The sequence below is a fragment of the Nilaparvata lugens genome, chromosome 11 (assembly GCF_014356525.2).
Source record: "Nilaparvata lugens isolate BPH chromosome 11, ASM1435652v1, whole genome shotgun sequence".
Taxonomy (NCBI): domain Eukaryota; kingdom Metazoa; phylum Arthropoda; class Insecta; order Hemiptera; family Delphacidae; genus Nilaparvata; species Nilaparvata lugens.
Genome location: NC_052514.1, coordinates 20052654 through 20065309, shown reverse-complemented (window position 1 = coordinate 20065309; position 12656 = coordinate 20052654). Strand labels below are relative to the sequence as shown.

Genomic DNA, 12656 nt, shown 5'->3' with positions numbered 1-12656 from the left:
TATCAAGAGATGAGTTGTCAAGAATAATAAAAAATTTGAATAACAAAAAAACAGTGGGATTGGATGGGTCTCAAGCAAAATTTTAAAAGAATGTGAAAATGAATTACTGGACCCTTTATTGCATCTCCTTAATACTTCACTAGAGCAGGGTATTTTCCCTGATGATCTGAAACAAGGAAAAATTTGCCATTTTCAAGAGCGGTGATTCTGAAAGAGTTGAAAATTATAGACCCATAAGTATTCTAAATGTAATAAGTAAAATTTTGAAAGAGTAGTTTTAAATAGGTTATTGATGCACCTGGAAGAAATTAATTCATATGTGATGAACAGCATGGGTTCCAGAAAGGGAAATCTACTAAGACTGCAAAGTATCCCTTGTTGAAAGACTAATAGATATAATAGATTCAGGTGAGAAGGCAGCCGCAATATTTCTTGATTTATCAAAGCTTTTGATTGTGTGAACCATAGAATATAATTGGAAATGCTAAAAACTGTAGGTGTGAATGGTATAGAACTAAAAGGTTTGAATCATATCTCATAGGTAGAAACCAGTGTGTTGAGCTTACCAAGGTGGATGGGAATGAAATAGTAAAAATTAAATCTCAAAAACTGAGGTCCAGGCTGGAGTACCTCAAGGCTCAATTCTGGGTCCCTTACTGTTCTGTTGTATGTGAACCAATTACCAAAAGAGTTAAAAGATCACAGAGCTCTGTTGTTTGCTGATGACACATCGCTTATCTTTAACAATTATTTATTAGATAGTCTAGAAATAAATGCTTTTACTGGAGTACAGTCAATTGTCCAATTCTTGAAGCAAAGGCAATTGACAATAAATAGTAAGAAATGTCAATTCCTACAATTCAAAAGTAATATAATTCAGTAGAGGATAGAGAAATAGATGTGTTTGTAGAGGAAAATGAATTAGACCAAGAAGAGAAAGTAGCATTCTTGGGAATTTTATTGGACAGGAAATTAACATGGCATCCTTACATTGAGAGGATATGTAATAAGATATCATCTGGGGTATTTGTCCTGCGGCAGCTTGCTAGGCTGAATGATAAAAATTACTGTTAACTGCTTACCATGGACTTATACTATCTCATATTAGGTATGCTATTTTAGTATGGGGTAATTCATCTTAACAAAATATGGACAGAGGTTTAAGATTCAAAAGAAGGCACTCAGATGTATAGAGAAAGTGAATAGGTTAGACTCTTGTAGGCCTTTATTTAAAAAGCTTGGTCTATTAACTGTGCATCTTTGTATGTATATGAAGTTGTAATGCATGTGAAAACGAGTGGTGTGATCCAGAATTCAGATGTTCATGAATATAATACGCGAAACAGAGCAGATTATCATATAATGGGTCACAATAGTAGGTTATTTGAACAAAAACCAGATTATATTGGTAGGAAATTTATAACAAGCTACCTCAAATCTTGAAAAGTAATGATGATTTGAAGATTTTCAAAAAACAAATGAAAAAATATTTAGTGATAGAGCTTTTTATAGTGTACAAGAATTCCTTTCAAACCTAAACTAGGTTGAACTACTTAGTGTTAGAATTATTATGTAATAACATGACTTGTCTTGACTGGAGTCATGGAGAAAAAAAAATATATATATATATATAAATATATATATATATATATATATATATATATATATATATATATATATATATATTATATATAAATGAATGCCTGTTTGTGTGTTTGTTCCCCATGACTTGAAAAATACTTGGCATAACGGCATGAAACTTTGGGAATATGTTATGTGAATATTGGGAATGGTTTCTGACCAGAAATTTTAATAGGATGATAAATTGTGTAGGCTACTGGCATTACAACAGTAGTTTGGAGTTGAAGTGTAGTTGACTGATACAAGCTGTAGATAATGGTTCCTTGGTTCTATACAAATAATAATTATCACTCCCCTATCATATAGTAACCGGAAAATGTTAGAAAAAAATTATTCACCTCATGGAAGAGAGTTGTTCATATTGCATTCATTAAGGCAGAATAATTTACTATTTTTTAAATTAGCTTAGCTTATATTTCATCCTAAAATGAAGATGGAAAGAAAAAAATGTAATTCTGTGTGATTCATCGTACATCGCATATTTCCGGACCATCTACTGACAATCAACAACTATGAAAACATTGAATTCATCTTAAAACACTGATTTATCCTATCTATTTTTTTTTAAATTCAACACTTTACTGTTAGATATTACTACCAATTGAGACGTAGGCTGGTGCATAGCGATGATGATGAGAGTTGAATGGACCTGGAATATAAAATAGATTCTGAACCACCGAGATGTGATTTTCACGTGCTTAACTTAGCGGATGTGAACTCAAGAGCCCTCACCGGAAATACCGAAAGACAGATGCTTAATCTAATTTGTGCAATTATAAACCGTTCTGCCTACGAGAACAACCAGTTTGTTGTCGTATGTACGTATATCGTATACCAGTTTGTTGATCATATTACTTTCATCCACCAAATCAACTTGTTACTCAATTCTACAGCTTCATTGATTAAACTTTACTAATAAGGAAAAGAGAAATCAGGCTCTAGCGGTATTCTATTTTCCGAAATTTAGTCGATTATATCCTCTAAGAAATAAGGTTCTGTCCAAACATTTTTCATATCAAGTGCAAAGAGATCACCAGAGATTTCCTCATCATTTCAAGGAAGATAAGACTACAATATTGAATTTAAAATGATCAATAATCAAGTAGAGCTTGAAAAGAATACGTGCTAGTCTGGACACTAACGACAGGACCTTCATGATGAACATGTGTATCCAGGCCGGTTGGGCATGTTAAAAAACGTATAGAAAATTGGATCCGTGCCGATCTGAACTCTGTCATGTCGCTTATCAACTGAACTCTACATCTTGGCTTTTCCTATTCCCCCATTAGCTGCATCTTCATGTTTTTATATAAGGAGTCTTCTTTTTTTTGAATATCTTCATAATTGTCTCCTTTCCTACTACCACATAATTATAATGAATATTAAAGTTTTACAATGTTATACTGTGAAAATCTTTTAGTTATCTTTGATCTAACAATCTTTTATATTTCATGTTAATTTATAAAAAAAATCATCACTCGGCCTCTGCGCTCAGGTTTTTTTAACCTTGCAGGGACCCTCCTTATATATTATATAATATTACTTATAATACTACCTACTGTATATCTAACTATTATGTTATGTATCTTATACTTCAAGTTTCAAACTTTGTAACTATCATTAAGGATAAATAAATCTGTTTTTTTTTCATATGCGTACATAAATGTCGTCATTGTTTCGAACAAAATTTTTGGAGGTTAGGTTTTGTATATTTGATTTTTGTTATTATTGTTACTTCACTACTATATTTGAGGTTAGATCATTTTTTATAATTAAAACTTGTAATTTTCCAGTGGTTTATTCACTGTTATTAGTTGATAATTTTGTGTTAGAAGCCTCTCACTGATGACAACACATGCATGATGAACATGTGTGTGTACATGATGAACATCCATGTATGTACATATGTTCATCATGCATGTTAGTGACCAGTCTTAGGAAGCGGTGATTAGCTTTGAACTGACCTGGTTTTGTCGAGAATCTTCTCGAGTCGCTTCTTCTCGACGCCAGTGTCGGTGATGGTCTCCTCGATGTCTCTGACGGAGGACGCAGGTGGCACTGGCACTGACGCAGCCACCGCCGCACTCTTATTCGGCACAGTCGCATTCGCCTTCTCCTCAGCCATTTGTCGCAATGCCCTCTGATATTCATACGGGAACACCTGCAACAATTCATAGAGAACATGTAGTTATATCGCACTTTACTGACTAGATTAATGCGTTAATAACTAATAATATATCATGTACTTTGTTTTATATAAACACAAAAAAGTACTAGTAATTTCTATGATGATTAATGTGTTATATTAAAGAATATAGTGTTCTATATCCCTCAAATAGCAAGAGGGATTTCATAATGTTATTTTGTCTCAAAAACACAATTTATATAGATAATAGTTTCACCATTTTTCAACAGAACTCATTATTGATTAGATTGATCAAAAGAAAATATTCTTGAGTTTGATATTGGCTGAGCCTTGTTATCAATAAATAAAAACTCTCAAGCTGGATTCCCACACACCAATGGCAGTGGAAGTGATCGGCACAGTAAAAATATAATTTATATTCTTTGATTTCCATTTCATTTCTGATTGGACTGTTCCCTCTAAACTCGTCCTAGCGAGTATGAATAATTCCATTTGAACTAGTGAGAATAATAGTCTCATTGTACCGGCTACTTTCACTGAAACTAGTGTCACAATTCAGACTTCACATTTTCACTTCACTCCAGATTTTAACAAAATCATCTCATCAAACATAATGATTATTTTGAATTATCACTTATTTTTATCTCACCTTGATAAATTGCTTTGCAGCTTCAGGCCAATTGCCCAGTAGACCTTTGGCGATTTCGGAGCCAGTCTTCGTTTGGAATTCTTCAAGTAGTTGTTTCACATAATCAAGATCTTCAGCTTGATCCAATGCGAGAAGTTCGACCATTTCCATGTTACATTTGCTGCAAAAAATAAAAGCAGAATCATCATTCAATTGATATTAATGCTTTGTTATGAAATCCAACAAACAGACTTAGATACAGGACAATAGTTTTTATTATTTAATAATTTTTTTTACTGTGTTGAAACATAACATATTTGGTTGAACTATATTAATTGCGTGTTAAGGTCCAATTCCTAAGCGACAACTATAGCCACACTATACTGTATTAACGGCTGTATTCTATTACTGTATATTATTGTAGGCTATAGTCGACATGGACTACAATAATATAAATTAATAGACTACAGTCATTAAAAAAGTGCGGCTCGAGTCGACGCTTAGGAATTGGACCTTTAGATTTCTACAAAAACATGATCCAGTAACTGAAATTGTTTGTATGGTGGAATTTACAGAATCTCAGTACCAAACAGTGGCGGCTCGTCCTATGTGTTCAATGGTTCATTGAACCCCCAGAATTGAATCAACTTCCTATACAATGATGAATTTGCAACTCAAATAATTATATTTTTATTTTATTCTCATTAAATTACATCACAACATTTTTCATCTACGTAAACTTAACGTTGATGTTTTGCTGCCGGTGCCTGAGGTCCCGGAGTGGCTTGCTTGATACAGCACCGAATGGGATGACGAGACGCGTGGAGGTGGAAAGCAGTGTTCATTCCCCGATGTGAACCCAAAAACAGGGCTGGGTGAGGTAGTGGAACGGAGGAGGGGAATCGGTTTGCTAGCACGGATTTGGTTCACAATCCTGTCTGAACCAATTTTGCACGAGTTCATCCGAGAGTAGCCGAACCTAGCCGAGGCAAGTGAAGCATTCGGTAAACCTCGGAATGAATTGTGAATATTCGTGATACGGATTCAGTTGCAGTGCCATCTTGAACATAACCAATAAATTCAAATTTGGTGGCAGTAAACAGTAAAAAGCGGTAAACAAGAAGTAGAAACCGTGACAGTTTTGAGGTTATACGATATGATTTCGGGTATATAATTATATTATACTGTATACAGTTGTGATAGATTTCACTGCATTTTTCGTTGTATAAATTGTTTTTGCTTGTAGAAGAATATAGTAATTTCTAGTGTGTTTCGTGTATTCGTGAGTATTTCGAGTGTGTCCATTTTCTTTTAGTGAGAGTGTGAATATAATTTATTGTGTTACCGTAACAGCATTTTAATGAAGAAATATGAATAAGGTTCAGTATTTGTTAAATACAAACAATATTGATATTGAGGGTAGGTGTAAAATAAAACATAATGGTGACCAACTCCCGAAGTAAAAATCAAACAAAAAAAATATTAACAGGACAAAAAATTTATATTTGTAGAAAATATGCTCAATCTTTGGGGTGTAATTCCTTAAAATTATTATTGATCACCTTTACACTTGATTATGCTCAATACTCTATATCCTCTTGACCTTTCTCTCCAATAGATCATGAGGTTGAACCCCCAAGCTAGAAGATCACGAGCCGCTACTGGTACCAAATTGTTTCAATTCTAATATTACGGCAATGAGAGAATTAATAAAAGAATCAAAGTCATTACTTACAAAATTGAATAAGATGACATCTATAGTTATTATGAATTGAAAAATTATGTAATAAAAAAGTAAAGAGACTGGCCCTCCTCCATCATAAATCATCCATCACTTGGGTTTATTAAAAAAATTTAGTAAGTTCAAGTTGCTTTCAATGTTTCAAGATTATTATTGGAAATGTTATGTTATAAGAGTGTAATATCTACCTTCTAAAGGATCCATCCACATCCAGAACATAGGCGATTCCTCCGGACATTCCAGCTGCAAAATTACGTCCAGTCAGACCCAAGATTACAGCACAACCGCCTGTCATATACTCGCATCCATGGTCACCTACTCCCTAAAATCAATCAATCAATTATTAATAAATACTCAAACTGCTGATCGTATACAGTGAAACTGACAGTATTAGGAAAAATATCAAACAAATTAAATAAGGAACAATTGCTAACTGTCAAAATTTCGAACTGAAAGCAGCGAATTACGCAGCTGTTTTCATTTTCCAACCGATATCAACCATGAACAGCGAAAGGCTTTTAGCAAATTTTTTTGAGATTAGGTTTTTGTATCTCCGATTTTTTGTTTTTTATTTTTTAAACACTGCTCTATATAAGGATGAATTATTTTTCCATCATTATAATTTGTAATTTTCCAGTGGTTTATTTATTGGTTGTTTATTTTATGTTAGAAGTCTCTCGCTGATGTCAAACCATGCTTGATGAACATGTGTGTGTACATGTATATGCATGTTCATCATTCATGTCCTACCGTTAATGACTAGCCTAAGAAAAAAGCAAATCAAATGAGTCATTCCAAAGTTTATAAAGTTGAAGCTGGGACACATTAGATGATAAAATCTCTATGAATAGCATCAAATTACATAGTGACAAGCCTGATGTGGCAAGAGATTCCTTGATTATACAATCTACTAGTAGAACAGTAGGCCTAATGTCTGGAAAATACGGTGCAACATAAATGACTCGGGGAATAACATTTAATAGTAGGTAGTGTAATGTTGATTACTTCGACAACAGCGACGGCTCCCGAGTTGCGCACAGAGAAGCGTTCGGCAGCAATGCCCCTGAAGAAGGCCTTGCCACTGGTGGCGCCGTACAGGCACACGTTGCCCACTATCACGTTGCCGTCAGACTGGAACGGAGAGCACTTGGGCGGGTAGATCACCACCTCGCCTCCCGACAGACCCTGTTAACCAACACAATAACACTAATTCATCACAACTTTTTAAAATAATTGAGATGAAATTGAAATTCTCTAGAGTAAGTTTGGAGAGTCAAAACCTCAATCCTAGTCAGGAGGTTAAACAAGAAATCGAAACGCTAAACGAAGTAGTTTAAATATAATGCTATCAAAAGATAATGCTACATGATATTCTCAAAAAATATGAATATTGTGTAGATTAAAATAATTCTTAATGCAGAATATTTTTTGTATTAATGCTATTAGAATAATTATTATTAAATAAATTTAGAATAAAAACCAATTAATTCTATAAAATCAATAAGAAATAGTGAAAATAGAACTGAAGTTTGCAGGAGACACCTGATTCGTGTTGATATGCACATTATCGAGCTATATCATTGGATGACTTCATGGAAGAAGTCTCTGTCATGGCTCGATAATGTGGACCTACCTGTAGAAACAATAATTATTATTGTCACCCACAAAACGTGAGCGCTATTTAAAGTTCAGTATATTTTGATCAATATTGCAGTAAGTTGAGTTTCAGATTAAATTGATTTATTATTATTATTTAGTTCCAGATCAAGAAATGCTATGAGAATAAATAAATCTAGTATTCATTACACCGCGATAATCTTGTGATGACTACTACTATACAGTATTTCAAAATACTAATTTTTATCGAATTACGTCATGAAAACTCATGGTGAGTCTAACACAATCACTTTGATTTTTCAAGCTAATTGATTAAATTTAAGAGTGATCGTTTCATCATAGAGGAGCCCTTGTATATACTATAGTAGAAGAGTTAGGCTATGTAAAGTATTATAAACTAAGTTTTCTTCAATTGATATCATAAGTAAAACGAAGTATCTGGAAATAAAAAATCAAGTATTATTCTTTGGAACTTAACTTTATCAAATCAGCTGGAAATAGGTTACTCGGATTTTTTAATTTCCAGATACTTTCTTTTACTTATGATATCAATTGAAGAAAACGTAGTCAATAATACTGTACATAGCCTACCTCTTTCACTATAAAAGGCTTCCTTTATGATAAAACTAACACTCTTAAATTTGAACAATTAACTTGACAATTAATAACTGAGAATAGCCCTAACAAAAAAGTTAATATCAGTAAAAAGAAGTAATATAAATATCTATGAGAAACTAATTTACATCAACCTCCAGTTTATGATTAGACATACTACACTTTCTACGAGTAATTAGATACCATGTCTGCAGTAACAGTAATACTAGTGTTTAGAACTCTTATCTTAAGAACTTTGATTCAAAAATACAGTTTATGATTGAATAAATTACCTTGCCGACATAATCATTAGCGTCACCTTCCAAAGTGACATGCACACCTCTGGCCAGAAAGGCACAAAAGCTCTGCCCAGCCGAGCCTTTCAATGCAATATTGATGCTATGCTCAGGCAGGCCTTCATCTCCGTACTTCATTGAAATGGCATAGCTGAGAGTCGACCCGAATGCACGACACTCGTTGTTGATAATCAACTCCACGTCGATACTTTTCTGCTCCCCGTTGATCACAGGGGTGGCGGCAGCAATCAGTTGATTGTCGAGGCGCTTTTCCAGCTGGAAATCCTGTAAAAGTGGAAGATGGTTAATTTGAATGATTACTATTGAACGAAAATTCAAAGTTAAATGCTGAAAACTTTTGCTACTGCAAATATTGACAACATGGTGAACAGCTAGAAGGAAATTCTATGAGAGGTACTGTCCAAAAATTATTTTCCAGCCACGGAAGACCTGGTACCTCTTCTAATTGCGAGTCAGGTATGCTTACCCTTATACCAAACTGACAATCTCTGGATAGCAGTGCTCATTTCATACTAGGCTCAGCGAAAACACAAATGCAATTTCTCATTAATTCCATCTGTTAATTTAAATCTTTTTAGAGCGATTATAATCAGATATCAACTATTTATGATAATGGAAATCTTGGGTTAGTAAAGAGGTTCGAAAGTATATCTTACAGAAGCAGATAATAATTAACAGATGTTGCTCCTACAAAACAAGTGAACTATACAAATTCGTCAACAGTTTATAAGAGCTTACAAGATTGCATACATTTAATGAGTAGGCTACTAATCTTATAGTTTACAGAGATTGGTATTTTTCTAAAACACACATCTTTGATAAAAATAAAAACTGTAAATTTTAATTATAAAATAAATGTAGCACAGTAATTATACAATGTATTATAGAAAAGACAAAAGAGATTATAGTGAATGAATTGACTTGTTGCACTGTCAAGTCGCGTGTTGGCTGTGGGTAGAAAGCTGCAGAAGTTACTCGATATTTCATTCATTTACCAGTCTAAAAGGTATTTTATTCTTCATTTGACGAATGAATAATTTTGGAAAGATCAATCCAAAGATCAATGTTAATACCATATTAGCTGTATACTGATTACCTTGATGACTGACATTCGGTAAAATATTTTCTGCATTGAAAAAATCAATTATTTATTGTGTCATTTACTTTCTAATCTAAACTCTCACTAATAGTTAAATCATTCAATATTTTTTCCGATTTTTATAAAACTTTTAAATTCAAGTGGTTTATATTACTTGTTTCTCGGATCCTCCCACAATGTTCACTCCGGGCCGCATGTGGAGAGCGTTCCTCAGGATGGGGCTGAAGTTCAGAGTCTTGGCTTTGAAGTTCTTCACGTTCTCAGCCGGTCTCAGCAGGTCAGTTCTGCCGACCAGGTCTTGGAACTTTCTGATTCCCAACGATGCCATGTGCTCTCTCACCTAACATGAAAACAAACTAAATTTATCTCTCTCCAATACCTGAATTCGTCTAAAGAAGTATATGATATCTGAAAAGTCTCATGAACTTGCTTACTGCATGAAACTCACTAGATAACTTGCACCTACTTGCACTATTCAAGTTGCACCTACTAATACTTTAAAGAAATATATTGAATTTCATAATCAATAATCTCGCTCACATAAGTTAGCGTTTTTATGATAATCACTGGCAAACAAATAAAAATGTGGATATCTATTCATCAATAGCTCTAAAAAAACTTTAAAAATAAGAGATTATTATCTCTATTAAAAAAAATATTAATACAACCATTTTAGTATAGATCTATCAAGTGGCAGTCATTATTCTAAATAAACCTTATTTTATTGATCCAATTTTACTATTTTTGTCATTTTGACAGCAATGAAATATGAATGCATTCAAGTTAATTGAAGAAATTAGATTATTGTTAGTTCAACAATAGAAAAAAATGAAAAAATATTTACAGCTGAATTACTTAAGTAAATTTACGAATATTGCTTAAAGTTTACGCAATTATAATAAAGCACATTACGTAAATTGCTGAATAACTGTAAATAAACTAAATTAATATGCATTAAATCAATTCAATAATCTATTGTAATAACAATAATTATTGGTATGGTATTGGTCAATTGCAGGTGCAGTGTAGAAATTCACAAAGGAAGGCTGTGCTTCTTCTTCTCACAGCTTTATTTTTTCATGAAGTTCAACAGTGTCATATTTTAATTCATTCGGAAGTTTCCAAGATTTTAAACATTTCTTTTTTCAATCATTACCAGGACAACGACAAAACCTGTCATCTTGAACTCGTTACAGATTCATACTCCAGTTCATAGATCAGTATTAACAAGATAAGTTCTGGCCAACCAGACGTATTTTATATCGATCTATCAATCTGATAATAAGAAACTTCAACTTCATTTTTTCATAGTTGAAAATTTGTAATATATAGTGAAAAATAAGAATGATTGTTCTACTTGCCTCTTCGGCGAGCATGAATAGATAGTTGATGACATGCTCTGGCTTGCCGGCGAACTTCTCCCTGAGCACAGGGTCCTGGGTGGCGATGCCCACCGGACACACGTTCAGGTGGCATTTGCGCATCATGGTGCAGCCCATCACAATCAGCGGTGCAGTGCTCATGCCGAACTCATCCGCACCCAGCAGCGCTGCCACCACCACGTCGAAACCTGCAACAACATTCAATTTTATATTACACTCAACATTGGAATATATGAAAATATTGTAAAAAAAAGTGTATCGTTGGATAGCAAGAATGAACAATTTTAATAGGAAGCTGATCATTACCAATTTAATCTATCTATATCTATAATATAATAAATAAAATAATTGGCTTATACATGTAGGATAGGGATAGGAAAAATACGAATGACGCATCATCACGTCTGAACTACTGAACTAACTTGAAATTTTGCATATACTGTAGATCCTTAATTTACCGAGGATGATTATAGGCCTATTTTCAGTTCTTCAAGATTTCAGTACATCAAGTTCTAAGTACGTCAGGTTTTCAGTTTGTCAAGTTTTCAGTACGTCAAATTTTTAGTCTGTCAAGTTACTTTACTTGAAATGTCATACTTCTATATATCTATAATATAGGAGATACACGAATGAAGCATTATCACCTATAAACTCTGAACTGATTAACTTGCAATTTTACATGAAGATACTGAATTTACCGAGGATGGAAAAAGGCTTATTTTCATTGCTATTATTCAATTGATTATAATTTAATAATTAAAGCAAATTCATTCAATTTGTGAGTTAAAGATTACGTTCTATGAAAGCCCAACCAAATAGAGTTTTCTAAAAGTGATAGATAGTAGTTTATTATTGGAAGCACGCACGACTCATGACTAAGGTTGGAGTGCGAAATCAAACAAACTCTTTTTTTGCAGAGAATTTTCAACTCTAGTTAAGATTAAGATTATTCACGTAATTTTGAGAAAATAATGAATAATTGTTCTATTATTCATGTTTTCTGAACATAATATAGCCTAAGGAGATTGTGTTTTTCAACACACAAGTGCAAAGCACGGGTTAAGAATAAAATTAGAGTCGCAGAACTGAATAAATTCATGTTAAACCTGATTTGATAGAAATAGAAAGTATTATTTTAAAATTTCTTATCAATTCAAACTATATTGTTAAGTTAAAGCTTGAAATTAGTAATGGAACGGGTACTAGAATGTTTCATTCATTTTTTCACATCAAAAAAACCATTATTAATAGAACTTTCCAGAAAAAATATAATATTGAATAAATAATTATACTAAAAACAAGTAGAAATAATCAAAGTTTCATAATAATACGCAACAATCATAGGTTATGTATAAGTTTCTAGAAAATTCTAGCGTTTGATAGATTCAAACTTTGGCGCCGGAAGAAGAAGGGAGTTATCGACCAATAGAAGGCATGTTCGAGAACCTTCGAAGCGCTATGATTGGTCGAACGCATTCTAGATCTTTCTAC

General features: G+C 33.2%; 1 protein-coding gene across 2 annotated transcripts in view; it reads right to left on the bottom strand.

The window, feature by feature from the left end:
• LOC111052344 (glutamate synthase 1 [NADH], chloroplastic) overlaps positions 1-12656 on the bottom strand; it is a 97699-nt gene that overhangs the window by 14968 nt on the left and 70075 nt on the right. For both annotated transcript variants that reach the window (XM_039437794.1, XM_039437795.1), the window contains 7 exons: positions 11145-11353; positions 9938-10123; positions 8661-8948; positions 7162-7341; positions 6345-6478; positions 4437-4596; positions 3606-3802 (listed from right to left, as the gene is read on the bottom strand). In XM_039437794.1, the coding sequence (XP_039293728.1) occupies positions 3606-3802; positions 4437-4596; positions 6345-6478; positions 7162-7341; positions 8661-8948; positions 9938-10123; positions 11145-11353 (1354 nt within the window). The remainder of the gene's footprint in view (positions 1-3605; positions 3803-4436; positions 4597-6344; positions 6479-7161; positions 7342-8660; positions 8949-9937; positions 10124-11144; positions 11354-12656) is intronic.